The sequence below is a fragment of the Balaenoptera borealis genome (assembly GCF_965194805.1).
Source record: "Balaenoptera borealis genome assembly, chromosome: 16".
In the NCBI taxonomy this organism is placed as follows: Eukaryota; Metazoa; Chordata; class Mammalia; order Artiodactyla; family Balaenopteridae; genus Balaenoptera; species Balaenoptera borealis.
In genome coordinates this window covers 12757163-12779108 of record NC_138872.1, presented here as the reverse complement: position 1 = coordinate 12779108, position 21946 = coordinate 12757163, and the positions used below count along the sequence as shown (strand labels likewise).

The 21946-nt window shown below is 49.9% G+C and overlaps 1 protein-coding gene across 2 annotated transcripts in view; it reads right to left on the bottom strand.

Annotated features, from left to right (window-relative positions):
• The window catches only part of PREX1 (phosphatidylinositol-3,4,5-trisphosphate dependent Rac exchange factor 1), a 194532-nt gene that overhangs the window by 96652 nt on the left and 75934 nt on the right, over positions 1-21946 (bottom strand). For both annotated transcript variants that reach the window (XR_014236174.1, XM_082362788.1), the window contains exons 2-4: positions 17814-17885; positions 12221-12343; positions 3549-3653 (exon numbers count right to left, since the gene is read on the bottom strand). Coding sequence is in view for 1 of the 2 variants with exons in the window: in XM_082362788.1 (XP_082218914.1) it covers positions 3549-3653; positions 12221-12343; positions 17814-17885 (300 nt within the window). In the remaining variant the exon portion in view is untranslated. The remainder of the gene's footprint in view (positions 1-3548; positions 3654-12220; positions 12344-17813; positions 17886-21946) is intronic.

Genomic DNA, 21946 nt, shown 5'->3' with positions numbered 1-21946 from the left:
CCCTGGTCTCCTTGCTCCTACCCTCACACGGCCAAGGGGAGCCGCTCAAAATGCAAATTAGTTCACATCATTCCTCTGCTCAAAACCATCCCACGGTTTGCCATCCCACCCAGACTAAAACTGACTATTCTATTGAAAGTACTGTCACATGCTCCAACCTGGACGAACCTCACAGACATTATGTTGAGCGAAAGAAGGCAGACACAAAAGCCTCCTGTGTGATTCCATTCGTGAAACATTCTAGAACAGGCAAACCTAACCTTTAGTGAGACAAATCGGCATAGAGGTTACCTCTGGCTGCACAGAGGGGCATGCCTGGGGAAGGGCACAGGGAACCTTCCGGAGTGAACCTTCTGGAGTGGAGTGTTCTAAATCTTGACCTCAGGGGGTGGTTCCATGGGTGCACACATATGCAAATATTCATTGTGCTGTGAGTACATTCATCACACGTGCTACGCAGCAATAACAAAGCTTTCTAAAACTCTCAGATTCGTCCCATTGTCTACATGCTCCTTCATTATCTGGCCTCTTTCAATCTTTCTGACCCCATGTCCTTCTACTTTTCCTCTCATACTCTCCAACCCAGCCACCCTGGCCTTCTTGCTATTCCTCAAACACACTAGGACCTCAGGACCTTTGCACTTGCAGGTCCTCTACCTAGAGTGCTTTCCCTCCAGATACTCCTTGCCTCTCTCACTTAACTTTACCCAGGTCTCTGCTTGAATGTCACCTAAGACACTGTGTTCCCAAAGAGCCATCTAAAATAGCAGCCACCACCCAAACTTGCTCAAAACTCCCATCATCCTTAACTCACTTTATTTCCTGCAGAGAACTAAATGCCATGTGACATATCATGGAAGTCCCCTCTACGAGAATGGCCACTCCGTGAGAGCAGGGACTTTTCTTGCCTTGGTCACTGTTATATCGCCAGTACCTAGAATGATCCCTACCACTTGGTAGGTGCTCAAAACGAAGCTGGTGAATGAATAAATGAATCAATTATCCCCATTTTATAGACAAGAAACTGAGGCACAGAAAGACGAAGTCCCCGCCCCATCTCTCTGCTAGTGTACAGTACATCATGAAAGGAAAGCCAGATTGTGTCTGTTCCCAATGCCTTAACATCCCATAATAGACTCGAGACGGCTCTTCTGCAGGTGGCCAGAAGCTGGGAGATGCCAGCAAGGAGGGAGACAGATGGCGTGTGTGCTGGCGCCCCATACCTCCTCCCCTTGCCCAATCCGGCCCAGCCCAGCTGCTGCCAGGAAAAGGGCAGCCTGGCCTACCAGGAAGACTGCAGGAGAGAGAGGAAGGAAAAAAGAAGAAGTGAAGCGCTTCCTTCCCACACCCCTGCAAACACCTTCTGGGCATCTTCCTGCCTCCCAAGACACAGCTGAGTCCAGACGGTGGGACTCAGGGAGCCCAAGCCTGGGCAGCAGGACCACTGCAGAGCGGTGCTGCCTCAAAGTCCCGGATCAACCACAGAAACGTGGCCCCGTGTGTGACTTTACACTACCAGACTTATCTCTGCTTTGTGCCCAGACTCTTACGAATGTAAGTGAAAAACCAGAAATGTAAAGATGCAGATACCAACAACAAAATGCACCAGTCCTGAACACCTAAGACACTTGAGACAAAAGTGGCAATCAGCTGGCCAAGCTCCCCTGCCTCAGATGCTTACTGGAAGTGGGCCAAGCAACACGAACTCACTGGTAAAGGAAACACACATTTTGAATCAAAATCCTGGAAGTATTTTCTTGGAGACTGTGCATTAGGGAGAAGTGCAGTTAAGAACTGTACTATATAGTTTAGCTCTCTGGGCACACGGTTAAGACTCCTTATGCCATGGCAGTTAACTGTTCTACTTTTGTGTGCTGAATTCTGTGTGTGCTGCTGGGGAATAAAACAGCATGGGGGCTCAGGGGGTGGGTGGTCTGTGACTGAATGAGCAGGGAATTGAGAGGCGAAAGACAGACACTTGAACCCATGAGAAGCTCAATCACTTTTCAAGTATGTACTCTCAGGAAGTCACTTAATATTTTGGAGTCATCAAAACCACCTGTGGCAAAGGCTATGCGGTGTCCCTGAATGTATTCTTCTTTCAAAGAGACAGAATTTTCAGCTGGGCACAGGGCTGCCCAGAATAAAGCCTACATTTCCCAGCCTCCCTTGCAGCTAGGTGTGACCACATGACTAAGTTCTGGCCAACGGGATGTCAGCAGATGTGTGCAGCTTCCTACTGTGCCCTTAAAAGGGGAGGGGCAGGCCCTCCTTCCCACCCTTCCTGCATCCCACCACCTGGAGTGTGGAAGGGGTGAGAAGTCGTCTTAGACCATGCCAATGAGGGCACATACTAGGGCACTGGCCCCTGACACTGGGACCCCCATGCCACCCCCAGACTGCCTACTTCCATGTTCTTAACATGGGAGAGAAATAAATGTCTACCTTGTTTAGACCACTGTTACTTGGGATGTCTGTAAGGCAGACAAATGTATACCTCAACTCATACACAAGAGACAGCAGCCGGTAAAGCTCCAAGGAGATCACAAATGAGAACCCATTTTATACACAAGTGAATCGTGCAATTGTAGGAAAGACCATCATGGGTGTCTATGGTTTTGCCTGACCAACGTCCATTCCCAACTTACTTCCACAAGTGCAAACCAACATCCTTTAGGGATCCACCCACAGCCTTAGGGCCTGTAGTATGAATGGAGTTGACCCCGCCCTCCAGCTCCAGAAGTGACCAATCCGAGCACCAGCCAATCCCTCTGTCTACAGCAACTGGTTCACGGATATGGTCTTGAGCCAAGCTGAGCCAATGAGCATCAGACCCAGAATTTTTGTTGTTACCATTAGAAAAGAGGAGTCCTCTTTATCCTGGAGTTGCTCGGCTATGAGAGGTATAAGCGTGGAGCCACTGGAGGCTACGTTGCCACCATATGGGGAGAGCCTGCCTGGGAACGGAGCCAAGGTGAGAAAAGCAGAACCAAGAGACACACTCCTGATGATGTCACTGGAACACCCAGATTCTGCTGTACCTGAAGCTCTCTCAGGTCTTAAACTTTCCAAGAAAGTGAACCAGTAAATCTTTTTTTTTTCCTTAAGCCAATTTTAACCAGATTTTCTTTCACTTATAATTAAATAATACTAATAATATTGAATACAATTATTACTACTATTGTTATCAGTCTTATCAGGATCATTACTTTAGAACAGGAATTGGCAAATTTGGCCCTAGAGCCAATCCAGCCCTCTATGCCTATTTTTATAAATAAAGTTTTATTGGAATGCAGCCATGCTCATTTCTTACATATTACTTATGGCTGTTTTCATGCTACAGCAGCAGAGTAGAGTTGTGATGACAGGGCTGTATGACGCAAAAAGGCAAAAATTATTCACTATCTAGCCCTTTACAGAAAACATTTGCGATACCTGCTGTACACAGACTGCCCTAGCTGAGGAAGGGATCAGGTACCATGGGTCTGTGTGGATTTGCAAGGCTGAGGCAGAGAGGAAGGGAGAAGCAGGGGTGACAGTTAACTCACCAAAAGGAAGGCCCGCACGGTGGGGATCTTGTTCAGCTCCACAAGCAGACGCAGGGCCTTCTCGTGGTTACTGCAATATTCTTCATATACGCAGAACTTGTCCTTCTGCAAGACAAGGACAGAGCCTGTGGGAGACAGGTCACGGCAGGAAGGCAGACACTCTGAGATGTGCGGACGCCTGGGCCAGCAGGCCCGGGAGGAAAGGCCTACCCCACACCCTGACCCTGAGACATACCCACAAGGCGGGATTTCAGATGAAGTCGCTCCCACTCGCTACAGGCCTCTCAGCCTCCACTCTTGCCCCAGTTCTGCACCCAGTGACCTCTCAGGAAGCAGCAGGGCCCAGGGTCAAGTACACAGACTCAAGCCAGGCAGCCTGGGCTTGAACCCTGGCTGTGCATTTCCAGCTGTGAACTTGGGCAAGTTACCGGACCTCTCTATGCCTTGGTTTCCTCATCTGTTAAGGTGGAGTTAATTATAGTCCCTAACTCATGGGATTGTTACTGAAATTAAATGATTTAATAGGTGAGGTTTCAGCATACAAGAAGTGCTCAATAAATGTCTTTAGAATCAAAACACAAGTCAGGTTGTGTCACCCCACTGCTTAAAACCCTCCAATGGTGTTCTATTGCACTAGGAATGAAATCCAACACTTTATTATACCTTTCAAGGGCCAGACAATGTGACCCTGAGTTTCTCTGATCTCATCTCACTGGCCTTCTACCTGCTCCTTGAATTTGCCAAGCCTGTTCCTACCTCAGGGCCTTTGCTCTTGATGTTCTACCTGGAACACTTTTGCCCAAAGCCTGGCTACTCCCCAGCATTCGGGTCTCAACTCAAATGCCACCTCCTCAAATGACCCCTGGACTACCCTAGCTAAAGTGGCCACTCAGGTGTACTCTATCACCCCCCCCCACCCCCGTCTTTTCTTTATAGCATTCTCACAATCTGGAATTATCCAGATTATTTGTTCATCATCTGTCTTTTCGACTTAGCAGTCGGCTCCCTGAAGGCAGTGACCACATCCTCTTGTTCACTGAGGTGTCCCCAGGTCCTAGCACAATGTCTGGCACACAGTAGGCCCTCAATAAATACTTACTAAATGAATAAACTCTACACACCTACTAGATGCAATGCCCTGTATATATGAACCAGAAGAGTCTAAATAAGACTCAGGAATTTGGGGGAACAAGTACATCTCTGGTCACTGCCACACAGCAGTGGCACTGCTGAGGCAGGGGGATAGCTCTCTTGACCTCCAGATACCCCTGAGCCCAAAGCTGGACTCTTTCCAGCCTAGAGGTCACCTGTGAGTCACCAGGTCTGTAACCATCAGTCAGGGTTTCCGGGACTGAAAGGGACAGGAGCCGTCTTAGTTAGCAGGAAGCTCTCCACTGAGCATATTCGGTTCCCAAAGGCTCACTGAACACCTCCCCCCAACCCACCAAACCCCAAACAAGGATGTCCTGGGGAAGGCCGCAGGACAGGAAGGGCTGAAGGTGGCTGAAGGGCCTTGACCTTGTGCTGGGGGGTGGCCAGGAGACCCCAAGAAGCTAAGGAAGGAAAAGGTGGGTCTGCAAAGTAAGCAGCTCATCTTGCTTCTGCACAAGCCCCCAGTCATCCTGCCGGTGGGTGGCTGCAGGAAAGAGGAAACCAACGAGGAGAGAGAATGGGTTTCAGAATCAGTAAGCCACCCCAACCCGGCCCAGCTCCCCCTGGGGCTCCGTGTACACCATCTGAGCAGACGCCCTGAGCAGCGAAGTGCCCACAGCCAGAGCCGATGGCCAACACGGAGTACGTACTGAGCAGTTAGGACACGCCACCCTCTGCTCTCCTGGAATGCGGGAGACTCACTCACACCTCACAGTAACCTGACACGGTAATCACTGTATTCAACCCACTCACACATGGGAAACCAATGAAAGGTCATGAGCCCAGGGTCTCACACCTAGCGAAGTGGCAGGAGGATCCGACCTCTCTTAACCCCCATGCTGATGTCCAGCTCTGCAGCCAAGAGCCTAGAGGCCCTGCTATTAGCACAGCTCCAAGATACGACACCAAAGCCCCCATGGCTACGATCAGCATCAGCCTCATAAGTGCAAGTCCAGGTTCTACAGCCAGACCACGCAGGTTCACAGCCCGACTCCCCAGCTCACCAGCTCTGTGACCTTGGGCAAGGCATGTAATGTTTCAGAGCCTCTGCATTCGTGCCTATAAATTAGACAGTAACGACCTCCCCGTCATAAGGTCGCTGTGAGGGTTATCAGGTGAATTCATAGTAAATGCATAAAACAGTGCATAGTAAGGGCTCCTTAACTATTAGCCGCTATTGTTATTGCTGTTGTTGATGTTGCTATTATTACCATGGTTACTATTTCAGCAAATTCATTATCCCATTGGTGAATCCATCTATGACAGGTGGGACAGTGGATGGGTAGGTTTTGATGGCAAAAGAGAGACAGGCAGAGTCAGGAGGAAGGGAGCTGAATGGACTCATAGGTCTGGGGAAGGCCACCAGGGAAGGCACCAGGCAGATTTGGAGGACTGTGGTGGCTCTCGCCTCCCGGTATATTTGACTTCTCATTCTTGCACTGTCCACCTCCCCCCAACCACCCCCTGGACCATGAGCTCCATGGAGGCAGGCTTTGCAAACTGATGAGGTCACGGCTATGGCCATTGGGGACTGAAGTCCCAGACAGAGTGCAGGCCTCCTGACTATCTGATGAATGAAGCAAGAGAGCAGAGGGAGGAACTGAGTGGTGCCCGAGACCCTCTCACCAGCCCCACGTTTCTTCAGGACAACCCTGGTGCACCGCAATGCAGCCTCGGCTTTTCCCTGGCCCGTGTGTTGTTTTACCCACCCAGCATCCACTCCCCCTTGTTCTGGTCACAGCCCCCAGTTTTTCCCCTGGGGAATCTGCCTCCTACACTCTGACCCCACTGACTCCACTCCACTCCCAGGCACCATGGGTGAGCGTGTGACCCAGGCCAAACCAATCAAAGAGCTCCCGGTCCTGGCAGCAATGGCCATGCGACCCAAACTGGGCCGGTGAGAGCCCTTAAGGACTCAGGTTGGAACTGCTGTGAAGAGAAGCTCTCTTTGAACTTTTGTTACTAAGCTAGCAGACTGTCACCCTGAAACTGCTGAGGGCCACCTCTGCCACCACGCTAAGAATTAAGCCAAAACAGAGGAAAGCAGAGCCTAGAGACAAAGAAAAACCAAGTTCTGAAAACATCATATGAGGTCCTGGATCCAGCTATACCTGATGCCAACACACCCTGAATATTTCATTTGTAGAAGCCAATAAAGTCCTTTTTTTGTTTAAGCCTATTTGAGTTGTTTTTGTCACTCGCAGTGAAGACAGTAGTAATATATGCACACTCTAAAAGGGGAAGAAAATGAAACAAATGGACCCAAGTCTGGTGTGATGACAGTCTCCCTGTTCATCTCCATCTGTACCATGAAGGGGTTGGACCAAAAAGCACAGCCAAATCTGTTCATCCTCACATGCCAACCCCAATCAGTAAGAACTGCTGGCTGGAACACTAGTGAGAAGAATTCTGGAACCCCATGGAGAATGCTGTGATTGACTAGCAATGTCTGCCAGGGATGCAGGAGAGGGGAGTAAGTCATAAGAGCGCCACAGGTTTGTCATTCCTCATTCCCTGAGCCCCTCCTCTGACACACTGTGCAATGTCATCCTCTCCTTCGGCCTGTGAAAAGGGCAGGGGAGAAGGCTTGAGACTTGGAGAAGTTAAATTTAGCAAATGGCAACACCCCTCTTCAAAACCCCGCCGAGCTTCATCACTCCCATCGCCTTTCATTGAGCTCAACCCCAACTGCTTCGCAGGCCGAAGATGCAGCAAATGTGGAAATGCTACCCTTGACAGCTAAGAGGCCAAGTGTTCAATTTCCTCCTAGGGGCGCCCCGTGGGGCTTTGCTTGTTTGGCTTGGAGGAAATGGACAAACCGTTGTGCACACACACAGATGTGGGGGTGGGGGGCGTGTGGCCGTGGATTTGGGCTGTGAAGGAGGAGAAGGGGACAGCTGCCAGCTGGGGACAGCTGGGGGAGAGGCTCTAGCCCCCAGAGAGGGCTCGAGGATTGTCAAAAGTGGTGGCTGCCGTCCACAGTACCCAGGGGGTGACACTAGCTCCACGGAGACCATCTGCTCCCCACCACTCATTTCACACCCACAAAGACTGAGACTTGGAGGAGGGAAGGAGCTGGCCACGTAGACCTCTCTGGTGGGGAGGGGAGTATGAGATTCAGGTCACTTTCCGCAAGCTATCTTCCGCCTGTCCACACAGTTGTGGGGAGGAGAGGCTAAAACCTAACACAGACCACACCACTTCTTGCTAAACCCTCCAACTCTCATAATGCAGTCCCTGCAGGACAGGGCCCCCCATGACATCCCTGGATTCCCTCCATCACTGACTCTGCTCCAACCACTCCGGCCTCCCTGCCTTCTTCCAGTGGACCAAGCCTGCTCCATCCAGGGCCCCTGCCCTGGCTTCCTCTCCATGTGGAATATCCTTCTCCAAAATCCCCTAGGTCACCACCTCACAGAGGCCTTCCCTGACCAGGATCGCCAGATAAAACACAAGACACTCAGCTGAGTGCTCATGTCAGATAAACAACAAATTGTGTTTCAGTAGAAGAAGTATGTCCCAAACATTGTATGAGACATACTTATGCTAAAATATTATTTGTCGCTTACCTGAAATCCAAATTCATCCAAACACCCACCGTTCTGGGTGTTGTTATTTGCTGCATCTAGCAACCCTGAACCTGACTTCCCAACTTCAGACAACCTCAAGGAAAGTCACTCCTCACATCTGCATTTTATATTCTTCACAAACCCACGTCCACATCTGAAACGACCTCCTTTCTCAACTGACTAACCTTCCTCATGGAGCCTCATGGCAGCAAAAAGCAAGTCTGTCTTATTTAGGGCACCATCCTCAGGGCCAAGTACAGTGCCTGGTGCACAGTAGGTGCTTAATAATGATATAAAGAGACTTTATTATGTAAGACGGTGAAAAACACAAGTCCAGGAGTCAGACGACATTGGCTCAAATCCCGGCTCCAACACTCACTGCCTGGGTAAGCTTGCGCACTGACTTACCCTCTCTGGGCCTCAGTTTCCTCATCTGTAGAGTGGGTACAATAACAGCACCCACCGTTAAAGGTTGTTGTGACGTTGTAATGAATTAATATACGTAAAGCACTCAGACCAGCACCCGGCACAAAGAGAAGGTTCACTGAGTGCTAGTTTGTAATCACCTCAGTAGTCAGTGGTTGGGTTTGGGGGTGAGGGTGTGAGGGAGTCCCCCACTGTCCACTGGCTGGGCAGCAGTGGTGGGCTGGTCTGTAAGCCAGGGCCCCTCACAGGGTCTGATGTGCCCCTTCCTCTCCTGGAAAGCCTGTCCACAGAGCTCTGTTCCCAGTCACCACCTTACAACCCCGATGCTGTCTGGCTGGCCCTGGTGCCCCCTCCCTTTGGGGCTGTCGGGGGATGCTGTGGTGAGTGTGTCCTATCCGTGAGTCCCTCCCCAGGGACCGTCCTCAGCCTGAGACAGCTGCCTGGCCGGCCCGAGGCTGTCCACCCACTCCCCGGGACAGCCCACGTCCAACGGGGGTGCAAAGGCCCCGCTATCTCGTGGCGATTCAGGGCGACCTGAAGGAAGAGGCACGCCAGCTCCAGAGTTCCCCCAACCCCAGGTGGGGTCGGGCCAGGTGGAGACTGTGCAACCTTCTTCAGCTGCTTCCTACAGGCCACCTGTACGCAGGCCTCCAGCTCCTGGAACCCAACCTACAGCAGCGGCCGCTTTTAAAAAGAACTCAGCACCGTCTTCCATGAGCCTTGGGGGAGCGGGGTGATGACTGCAAGTGTTAAATGAAAAAGATGACTTTAAATTAAAAACACTGAATCATACGTGGAGAAAGCTGACTCCTTTTTCAGCTGTTCCAATTACCTCAAGGAAGGGTCTCAGCAAGGTGTGCTGTGACACCAAAGCCAGTCTGACACTGTTCATCTTCCTTTTGATCAAACCCAGCGCAGGTCTCAGGCTCAGAGACTCAGGTGGGCAAGAGTTTCTAGACGGAATGCTGTAACACAGCTTGGTTTCTATTGCATTTGTTTGTAATAGCAAGAGACACTCATTTTCCACGTCCAATAATAATGCAAATTTCCCTTTTAAATAAGTTTTTTTGACTCCCCACAAAGGCCTGAACATCCACCGTCGGCACATCAGGATTCTGTGGGTAGGCAGTGCCCTCGTGGATGTCCAGTTTGATGAGGCTACATGAGGAGGGCTCCGGGCAGCACAGGAGAGGGTCTGGAAAAGAGGCTGCCTCCTGGGCTCTAAAATCCCCACCTTCCTTCCTCCAGCCGTCCCCTGCATCTCTGAGCAAATTAGCCCAAGTGGGGACTCAGGATCCAGAGACCCTCACTGGCCAGTGCGTTAAACCTGCTTACCACACCTCTGCGGCTCAGGCAGAGAAGTCGGGGGACACATGGGGCCTGGAGTTACTGGCAAGCTGGAAAATGCACCCTGAGGACCCCTTCCCTGCTTCGTCTAAAGTATGGACTATTCCACTTTCAGCTCAGATGTCATCACTTCACGGGCATCCCCAACTATGCCACCACCTCCCAAAAGCCTTCCTTGGTGCCCCAGCTGGAATAACACCCACTGCTGACACTCATGCAGCACCAGCTTGGAGCCAGGCCAGATCTCAGTGCTTTACTCGAATTAACTCATTTCATCCTCATGACAGCACCATACGGCAGGTACTATCATTACTCCCATTTTACAGAGTTGGAGACTGAGGCCTGGAGAGGTGACGTGACTTGCCCAAGGTCACTCAGCTTTTCAGTGATGGAACAGGGAATGGAACCTAAGCAGCCTAGCTCCAGAGAAATGGGGGCTCACTCCTTCCTCTGAACCCAAAGGGAAGACTGTCCCTACCATCCTTTCTATTTTCCTATTCAAGATACTTGTCCTGGGGAATTCCCTGGCGGTCCAGTGGTTAGGACTCGGTGCTTTCACTGCTGGGGCCTGGGTTCAATCCCTGGTTGGGGAACTAAGATCCTGCCGGCCTCACGGCTCGGCAAGAGAAAAAAAAAAAAAATGATGTGTCCTTAACCAGTACTGCCACTAGCCCCTCTCACCACATGCATGGCTACCACCCTGCCCGATGGGCACCATCATCTCAGACGCGCAGTGACCTCTTCCTGGTCTCTCCACTTCCCCAGCAGCAGCCCTTTAAATGCAAAGCAGATCACATCCCTGCCCTGCACCACGCCCTCCATTAGTGCCCATCTCACCTGTCTCGCTCTCACATTCATCCTATTTCAAACGCTGAGGAATGGTGGCCACGTGAAGAGCTAATAGCCAACATTTAGTGAGCACTTACTGTGGGCCAGGAGCTGTTCGGAGCCCTCTCCTTCCTTGTATTAGCTCACTCGATCCTCAAGGACATCAAGGGTCAGGTCTAGTTTTTTACCCATTTTACAGGTGAGGACACTGAGGCATAGACAAGTTAAAACAACTTGCCAAAGGTGACACAGCCCATCAGCAGCCTGGCTCTGCCATGCTAATCTCGGACCATACAGATGTGATTCCCTGGAGAAGGGAGTCAGTAACGATGACAATGACAACGAAAGTAAGCACCGACATGGACCGAGCGCTTGCTCCAGGCCAAGGTCTCTCATCTCAGCACCGCTGACACTTGAGGTCGGATAATCCTCTGCTGTGGGGACCGTCCTGCACATTACGGGCTATTTAGTAGCATCGCTGGCCTCCACGCACTAGAAGCCAGTAGCACGGCCCCCTCTCCAAGCTGTGACAACCAAAAATGTCTCCAGACGTGGCCAAATGTCCCCTGGGGGCAAAATCACCCCCTGGTTGAGAACTGCTGCTCTCGGCTACACACTTTGTTGCTTTACCTCTTTGAGTCCTTCCATCAACCCAAGGAGGCACCATTATCCCTACTGCTCCATCAGAGGAGGAAACTGAGGCTCAGAGAGGACAGGAGTCTGGCCCAGGCCTCACGCCCGTGAGGCCAGTGCGGGTTTCCTCCCAGTGGGGAGGGTCCCGCGCAGCGCGGGTGGAGGAAAGCAGTTGCCTGCTGTGGGCTAGGTTGCCCCCCTTCCTCCAGCTGTCCCCTCACAATTCTAAGTGACTTGGGAAGAGGGTGGCTATTGCAACAAGGATCAATCTCCCTGTCCAGCAGCCCAAGGGGGCACCCAAGGGTCAGACACCCTCGGTGGCCAGTGGGTGGCCAGACCAGGACTCAAATGCAGGTGTGTCTGACCCGAGTCCATCCTCTTGCTCATGCTGCAGCAGAGGGGCCCCGCCAGGCCAGGAGGTCACAGGAGCCCCAGGACGCAGTCATTCAGCAAAGAGCTCTGAGGAAAAGGGGACCACACTCTACATGACATTAAAGGGAGGGAGAGCCAACTAAAAAGAGCCCCAGTCTGCTGGGTCCAACCCTCTGCCCATTGTTCCCGGGGGTGGAGGCTGGACCCGCCTGCCCACCTGTCTCTCCCTCTCCCAGATAGACCTGCAGACGAAGCTGGCCAAGGGTGGACGGAATGGGGACCCGGGGGAGAAGCCCACTCCCCAAAAGCTGCAGGCTCCCGTAGAGGCTGGGGCATCGTACTCACGAATTTTAAGAAAACATTCCCAAGTTCATGCTGAGACTGAGGCTCCGGATGTAAACAAAACTCCAAGGCAGCCAAGAAATCCTTGTGAACTTCCAGGATGTCTTCAATGTTTGAGAACAGTATCTGCGAGGGAAATATGAGGCCCAAGGAGAACATTAATCGAGGCGTAGAGGAGACCAAAATGAAGCACAAAAAAAAAAAAATACATAGGGACTTCCCTCGTGGTCCAGTGGTGAAGAATCCACCTTGCAATGCAGGGGACGTGGATTTGATCCCTGGCCAGGGAACTAAGATCCCACATGCCGCAGGGCAACTAAGCCCATGCACCACAACTACTGAGCTCGCGCACCTCAACTAGAGACCCTGCGTGCCGCAAACTACAGAGCCCATGTGCTCTGGAACCCACGTGCCACGGCTACAGAGCCCACCCGCCCAGCCTGCACGCCACAACTAGAGAAGAGAAAACCCGCATGCCACAACTAGAGAGAAGCCCGCGTGCCACAACAAAAGATCCTGTATGCCTCAACAAAGATCCCACATGCCGCAACTAAGACCTGACACAGCCATAAATAAATAAATAATAAATAATAAATAAATCTTTAAAAAAAAATACATAACCCCCGGTGCAGGCGAGGAGGGCGTAGGAAAACGGGCACTCTCATACGCTGGAGCTAACAGAAATCATGATACTAACAAAAATACTGCCAACATTTACTAAACAGGATTAATGCCTAATCCTGTGCCAATAACTTTACATGCACTTATGGCATCTAATCCTCACTATAACTCCACGAGGCAGGAGCTATTATCATCCCCAATTCATAGATGAAGAACGGATGCTCAGAGAAGATAATTAACATTCCCAAGGTCACGTGGTCCAGTGAAGCAGCGGAACTGAACTTCACACTCAGCCTGCAGAGGAATATATACCAAGACATCCATCACAATCTTCATCACGGCCAGACACACCTGGTATGTCCAACCATAGGACTGATTTTTTTTTTTATTGGAGTATAATTGCTTTACAAGCTTGTGTTACTTTCTGCAGCACAGCGAAGTGAATCAGCCATATGCACACATAGGACTGATTTTTAAAACGATGAGGGTACTTCCAGGCACCTATTAAAATGACCTGATAGAAGAAAATACAATAGAGAAAGATGTTGCAAATGCGCCATTTAAACTCTCACAAACAATATATGAGTGCCTGTTTCCCCACAGGAACCTATAAAATTTGAAATGCACAATCTGACCCACAGTTCTACATTTCAGAATTTAACCTTTTGACCAGTCATTTCCAACCAGGGCTAGTTTTGCCTCCCAGAGGACATCTGCCAATGTTTGGGGACATTTTCAGTTGTCACAAACTGGGGAGAAGGATGCTACCGGTGTCTCATAGGTAGAGGCCAGCGATGCCACTACACATCCTATAACACACAGGACAGCCCCCATGGCAAAGAATCGTCCAGCCCAACTTGTTCACTGCACCGAGGCTGAGAACTGGGTGGATGGCCAAGACCATATACTGCAGCCTTATTTGCACTAGTAAAAGATTAGACAAAAGCCAAATATCCATTAATGGGGACTCGTCAAATAGTTAAATAAAGTAGATTGGCTATATTTAAATACATGCCATATTCTGAAATACTTTGAGCCTGTGAAAAGAATCTGCAGGTCTGTAGAAATGGATCTGGAGCCCTGAAATGATCCTTGATATATACTGCGGGGGGGAGGGGGGGAATCATGGTGCCACATGGGATTCCAATATGGGCCCATTTGTGTAAAATAACACACGCAAAGGCCACTCCTCTCTATGCTGGCAGAAGCGGAGACCCCACTGGACAATAACACAAGCTGCTAACCGTCATGGCCTCTAAGAAGAAGAACTAGGGGAGATTTTCACTGACTTAAAGCCCTTTGAACTGCATGAATTCCTTTTTCTGTTTTGTTTTGTTTTTTTAAACAGGTGCATTTTTTCTTTTTAATTTGGCCACACGGCGTGGCTTGCAGAATCTCAGTACCCCAACCAGGGATCAAACCCAGGCCCTGGCAGTGAAAGTGCCGATTCCTAACTACTGGACCACCAGGGAATTCCCTAAACAGAGGCATTTTAAATTTAATTTTGAAGAAGGCATTCACAGGGTTCAAAAATCAAAACACAGTAAAATAAATATGGTACGGAGTCCCTCTCCCACCCATCCCCCCACTCACCACCCACAGCTGCTGGCAGCCAGGGGTCACCAGTGTCGCTATGGTTACGGATCCCTCTAGGGTTTCTCACCATTCATTCATTCAGCAAGTACTAACTGAGCCCCTACTGTGTACCAGGCCCTGGGGACACAGCAGGGAACAATGACATGCCTGCCTCCATGGAGGTGACATTCTCCTGGAAGGGGACAGACAACCAACAAATAACTATAGTTTTCTAGGTGAAAAGAAGCACTAAAGACAAACATAAAACAGGAAGGGAGTCCCAAGGTGGAGCAGGAGGAAGAATTTGGACATTTAAACACGGAGGCCAAAAATGTAAGGCCAGACACTATAAAACTCTTAGAGGAAAACATAGGCAGAACACTCTATGATATAAATCACAGCAAGATCCTTTTTGACCCACCTCCTAGAGAAATGGAAATAAAAACAAAAATAAACAAATGGGACCTAATGAAACGTAAAAGCTTTTGCACAGCAAAGGAAACCATAAACAAGACGAAAAGACAACCCTCAGAATGGGAGAAAATATTTGCAAACAAAGCGACCAACAAAGGATTAATCTCCAAAATATACAAGGAGCTCAATATCAAAAAAACAAACAACCGAATCCAAAAATGGGTGTAAGATCTAAATAGACATTTCTCCAAAGAAGATATACAGGTTGCCAACAAACACATGAAAGAATGCTCAACATCATTAATCATTAGAGAAATGCATATCAAAACCACAATGAGTTATCACCTCACACCGTCGGAATGGCCATCATCAAAAAATCTACAAACAAATGCTGGCAAGGGTGTGGAGAAAAGGGAACACTCTTGCACTGTTGGTGGGAATGTAAATTGATACAGTCACTATGGAGGACAGTATGGAGGTTCCTTAAAGAACTAAAAATAGAACTACCATACGACCCAGCAATCCCACTACTGGGCATATACCCTGAGAAAACCATAATTCAAAAAGAGTCATGTACCACAATGTTCATTGCAGCTCCATTTACAATAGCCAGGACATGGAAGGAACCTAAGTGTCCATCGACAGATGAATGGATAAAGAAGATGTGACACATATATATAATGGAATATTACTCAGACATAAAAAGAAACAAAACTGAGTTATTTGTAGTGAGGTGGATGGACCTAGAGTCTGTCATATAGAGTGAAGTAAGTCAGAAAAAGAAAAACAAATACTGTATGCTAACACATATATGTGGAATCCACATATATGTGGAAAAAATGGTTCTGATGAACCTAGGGGTAGGACAGGAATAATGATGCAGACATAGAGAATGGACTTGAGGACACGGGGAGGGGAAGGGTAAGCTGGGACAAAGTGAGAGAGTAGCACTGCCATATATACACTACCAAATGTAAAATGGATAGCTAGTGGGAAGCAGCTGCATATAGCACAGGGAGATCAGCTCGGTGCTTTGTGACCACCTAGAGGGGTGGGATAGGGAGGGTGGGAGGGAGATGCAAGAGGGAGGGGATATGGGGATATATGTATATGTATAGCTGATTCACTTTGTTATAAAGCAGAAACTAACACACCATTGTAAAGCAATTATACTCCAATAAAGATGTTATTAAAAATAAATAAATAAATAAATAAACGCGGAGGCCAGGGACAACCGCTCTGAGAAGGTGACATTCGAGTCAAGGTCCCAAGGAATGAAGACCAACTCCATGGACCCTGCGGAGGCACCAGACAGTCTGCAGGGGGAAAGCCCTGAAAGTGGGCAGGGAAGGCCGAGGGGCAGGAGGCCACTCGTCAAAGCTGCAGTCCCAGAAGGCCAGGGTTCCTCTTCGTCCTCCTCGAACTCGCCCTGAGGGACACTTGTCACATGAAGTGGCTGGAAGAATCACCCACACTGTTGGGTTATTCTTCTCTCTCTTCTTCTGTCCAGCTCACATGGTTAAATCTGCTTATGTTAAAGATACATAGGATAGATCCTATTGTTATACTTACTTCAAGGAATGGCTACAGAATTTCAAAATAAATATCTATCACCTGAGTATATACCCCAAAGAAATTAGAGCCTGTGTCCCCCAAAAGACATAGACAAGAACGGTCATCACAGCCAAAAACTGGAAATTGCACGCATATCCACCCACGGGAGAATGAATGAGTCAATTGCGGCACAGTCATACTACAGAATACTACACAGCAATGAAAAAGAATGACTTCCAGCTACATACAAGAACATGGGCAAATCTCAGAGACATAACAGTGAGCAAAAGATGCCGGGCATGATGAAAGAGCTAATTTTTATATATAGTTCAAGAACAGGCAAAGCTAATCAATGCCACTAGAAGTCAGTGGTTATCTTTGGGGTGGGGGCATGTACTGGAGGGGGCACAGAGGAGCCTGCACTTAAGATTGTACCCTTTACTGTATGTGAATTATACCTCATAAAAAAGATAATTTTTTCCAACTGTAATAAATTATAAATTTTAATTATAATAGTTTTTAAGTTGTAATAGTTTGTAATAAACAGACCTAATAAACAGTAGGTACTCAGTAAGTATTTGCCTAAAGAATGAATGAATGCATATAAAGCTTTGATCCCAGACCTACCAGGGACCTGCCATGCTCTGGCCCTGTGTAGGTCTCTTTACATCTCTAAGCCTCAGCTTTCTTATCCAAAATACTGGGCTCAGAATTGTCAATGTACAAGGTATCCTTATTAACCAGGACATACACAAGGGGATGTCCTGCTTGACCAAGCCCTTTATATGCTGTATACGCTGGCACCTCTGACCCTGCCACTGCCCCGTCTCCCCTCTCTCTGAGGACCAGGACCCTGGAGCCCCAAGGACTGGAGGTGGCTTCCCAGAGAGTGAGGTCACATTAGAAAGCCAGGCCTGGGGACCGCTGGGGCCTCCACCATGCACACAGAAGGTCTACTGACTTCCTTTCAAAACTCCCCAGAGCCACAGCCAAGACTTAGCCTGGACCCAATTACTCATCCGCCCAGCCTCAACACTCAACACCCAGTGCAGGGCAGGGGCCAGGGTTGCCAGGAGGGCAGATGGAGGTGCCAGGCTCCCAGGGGCACTTGGGAAGGGATTTTCCACTGGCTCCAAGCCAGGGTCCCTGGCATGAGGAGACTGGAAGACAGGATGGTTGCATTGAGCAAGGGGAGAGTCTCGAGGTGGGGAGTGGGGCCCTGAGGCTGAGTCCTCCTCACATCCCCCAAGCACTGTCTGCTCGCGGGACCCAGAGCCCTCCAGGGGCTGCAAGGAGCAAGCCATTGGGAGGCCAAAGGCAGCTGCCCGCGGGGTGGACCCGAGCACCCTCTGAGAATCACCCGGGAGGAACAAGGCAGCTCCACACACAGCGGCAGGGACAGTCGGGAAAGGGGCCAGCCCCGGGTCCACACCTTGACGTTCTCCTCCGTCAGGCCCTTCTCCACCGAGTCCGCCGTGTTCTGCCGGATGCGATGCAGGAATGCCTGGAGGAGAGAAGCAGGGAGAGGTGAGCGTCCACGCCTCCAGTCCCCCGGAGGTGGCTCGAAAAAAGGGTTACAAGTTCAAATGCCAACTAGGCCCTGGGAGGCACCACGATCCAGGGACATGGGCAGGAAATAAGCAAAAACCTACTCTGCCCTTCAGCCAACATGTGTTTATGAAGCATCTACTCCACCAGGCTCTGCAGAGACCAACACAAACCCTGCCCTCAGGAGCTGCACCCACACCTGCTTCATCACCCGCAGGACCCTCTTCGACTACAGTTCATTTTCCTTTTTTGTCCTCTTGCTTAAAAACTTAACTTCTAAATAATAACCATTCACATGGCTCAAAAATCAAAAATATGAAAAGTCTCCTTTAGCGCAGGCCCCATCCATCCAGCCCTTCCCATCCCCCATGGGACCCACAGCTCCTAGTGGCTTACGTATTATTCCAAATAAACATACACAGGTTGATCAAAGGGTACAAAGTTCCAGTTATTGGATGAATAAGTTCTGGGGATCTAATGTACAGCATAGTGATTATGGTTAATTATACTCTATTATATACCTAAAGTTGCACTATGGTGGTAATCATTTAGCAATATACAAATGTACTAAAGCAAGCTGTACACCTTAAACTTACACAGTGTTACATGTCAATTGTATCTTGATAAAGCTGGGGAAAAAAAAACACAAATATATTTATGTATATACATACACATATATACACACACACATACACATATATTCTTATTTTCCCCTTTTTACACACCAAGAGATAGCCGCGTACACAGGACGCACTGCACCTGCTTTTTCCACTTAGAGATCTCTCCATATCATTACCTGGGGAGCACCGTCATTCTCTTTTCACGGCTGCCCAGGATCCTACTGTATGGACAGACCACAGTCGTTCTGCCACTTTTTTCAAGGGCTTGGAACAGAGAAATCATTTCTCTCCTCTGTGATGTGACAGACGATAAAGGCGGGGCCTGGCAGGGATCGTGGGGAACAGGCGAGCACATATCCATCAAAGCGGGGCGGCTACTTGTCCCCTCCGAGTGCGGCCAGGTGGGAGGCCAGCAGCCCCAGTATCACCAGATGTTCTGGGTGTGGGGTTTTTTTTATTTCCCAAGAGAAACCAGAAATTAGGATTTTTGTTTTAAAGCAAAGTCTCCCAGCTTTTAAATGGTGGCAAAAGAGCCATCTGTTTTTGTGAGGAACTAGGTTTTAGGGGTCAAGCATGAAAGTGGAGCGACCAGAGTGGAGGGGTGCAGCCCCTCCACTGATGAGCAATGACAGCGGCCTGGCACTGGTGTGGGTGGGACAGAGCAGGCAGAGGACAAGCCACTGAGAGATCCCGTGGACAGGCCGGGGGAACAGAACAGACATGGGGGAGGGGAGGAGGAGATGGGAGCATCTGAGGGAGACTGAGGCCAGCCCCGCTGACAGCAAACTCTGCCGGGTTTGCCCCGACTCTAGGGCTTGTCCCCAGGCTGACCACATGGAGTCCCCTGCGAAAATGACTTCACGGTCCACTGGCCACGATGAGGCATGGTGGCCTGTCAGTCACCTTCCCTGCCATGGGTGGTTAGAGCAAAGGGGAGATCTCCGAGTCGGGGGAGGTGGAAGGGACAGCCCAGGGTGGAGGGAAGCAGGGGCAGGCCAGCAGAGAGGAGGTTGCTGGATCCTTTCCCATCACGAGAAGGGACGTCCATGGATGTTATGGGGAGCCGGCCACCTGCAGACTCTGCTTTCCTAGGAAGAGGTGCGCTGACACTCCACATGGCAGGTCACAGAGAGGAAAGTCAGGGACACACAGCAAAGCGGCCCTGCCTCTCTGTCCACACTCACCACGGCGTGTTCTCGACCAGTCCCTGCAGCCCAAGTATATATCCCCAGCCTGGACTTAGCTGGATTTCTGACAACTCGACAACTCCACCTGGATGTCCAAGGGGCGTCTCAAATTAACGCATCCAAAACCTAGTTCCTGAACTTCCCTCCAAACCCACACACCACCAAGCCCTTCCCAGCCTGAGGAATGGCATCTGTGCCTTGCAAGTGCTCCAGCCAAAACCCCCCCGTGTCGTCCTCGACCTCCCCTCTTTCTCTGACACTCCATTTCCATCCATCAGCAAATGCTATCAGCTTCACCTTCAACGTGTATTAAACATTGGACCACTTCTCCCCACCTCCTCAGCCACCCACCTGGTCCAAGTCACCAACACCTCCTGCCTGGACTAATGCAATCACCTCCTCCCTATTCCTTTCTCCACACACACAGCCAGAGGGATCCTTTTAAATACGTAAATCAGATCCTATCAATCCATGGCTTGAAACTCTCCATGGCTACTCAATACACTTAAATAAAAAAAAAAAAATCCACATCTTTCCACAGCTCCAGGTCCCTATGACCTCTACTAGTTAATCTCTTTGAACTCACCTTCCAGCATTCCACCCCCCACACACACCTCAATAATCTTCAGCCACATCTTCAACCCCTCTATTCCTTCCACCTGCCAGGCACATCCCTACCTCAGGATCTTTGCACATGCTGTTCCTACCTGCAAGGATATTCTCTCCCAGCTCTGTCCTGGGCCAGCTTTTTCTCATTCATCAGACCTTAGCTCAAATGTCACCTCCTCCAGGATGCCCTCCTTGTCTTCATGCACTTATCACTTTCTCATCTTGCATTAAGAGTCCATTTGTCAGATAAAAAGACTAAGATTAAGCAGTCTACACCAGCGCCTAAGGGAAAGACCAAAATAAGAAGGGAGCATGGCATGGCTGGAATGAAACATTTATCCCAATCCAACAACAGAGGCCAGATTGGGAGACTAATGATTTGGGTTTAAACTGTATTCCTCCTCCTTCGTGTGGTGTGACCTCAGGAAAGTGCATTAGCCTCTCTGAGTCTCAGTTTACTCTTCGCAAATACGTAGATCATAGTAGTACTGTCGTCCTACCTTCCAGAATGTACTAGGATAAAGTGAATGGGAGCTCCATGAGGACAGGGTCTGCTTCCCAGCTGTACCCCCAGGGCCTAGACTAGTGCCTGGAACACTAGTTTTGTAAGCCCTCACAAATCAAAGGAAGGATACAATTTGCCTGACACAGTGCCCGACACATGGCAGGAACCTCAACTCGGGCTACTTGGAAGCCTGATGATCTTTCTCTTTAAAGGACAACGGGTAGAGGGGTCAGGAGACAGGAGCTCCTAGAGGATGTTTTAACAGGGCCTGTGATGCTGCCGGGAAGTCCAGCCTCCAGCCTCCAGCCTCCTCAGACAGGAGAGCGACAAAGGCAGCCTCACCCAGCACCGCCGGGGAGAGCAGGAAGCTGGGAGCGCAGCGCGGCTGGCCTAGATCACAGCTTCCTGTCCCACTTTCTCCACAAGAGCGCGGCCACCACTATTGTGCTGGGACAATGCGAGCCTCGGGCCACCCACAGAGGAGCCGCAAACAGGCTGGTGTGATGGGCATAATGGGCAGCTCGTGACCCGGAAAGAATGGGCAGGCAGGGGCTCTGGACCCAGCCCTCGTGCTGCCCACGGCATGACTGGCTTTTCCAGGCGGCGCCAATGCCCTCTGTGCAGGCAGGATGGTGAAAGGGACCCTCCGGGGTGACTCCGTGTCCAAACCTTGACAGCTTTGGAACACTCGGCCAAAAGCAGCTCTCATCTTGGAAACCTCCCTTAGAGACAAGCCCGTTCTCAGGGTTTCCAGGGCTGCCTGAAACTCTCCTCCGGCCCCGGAATCTTTGTCCATGCCGTGTCCATGCGCACCCCTGCCTGGGCCGCTTCCCTGCATCTGGCCAAGTCCGCCTCTTCTCTTTATGATGATGATGAAATACGTCAAGGAGCCAGAAAAGGACAGAGGAAAATTTAACAAACACCCACAAACGCATCGCTACCTAGTTTCAGCAAATCTTATTAGCATTATGTCAAATTTGCTTTAAACCATTTTCAAAAAGAAATTCATCAAGTCTGGAGGAGGTGTAGACAGGGAAGGGCCACGAGGAAGCCCTCAGGGCGGGGGCTGGAAATATTCTACTTCTTGATCTGAGTG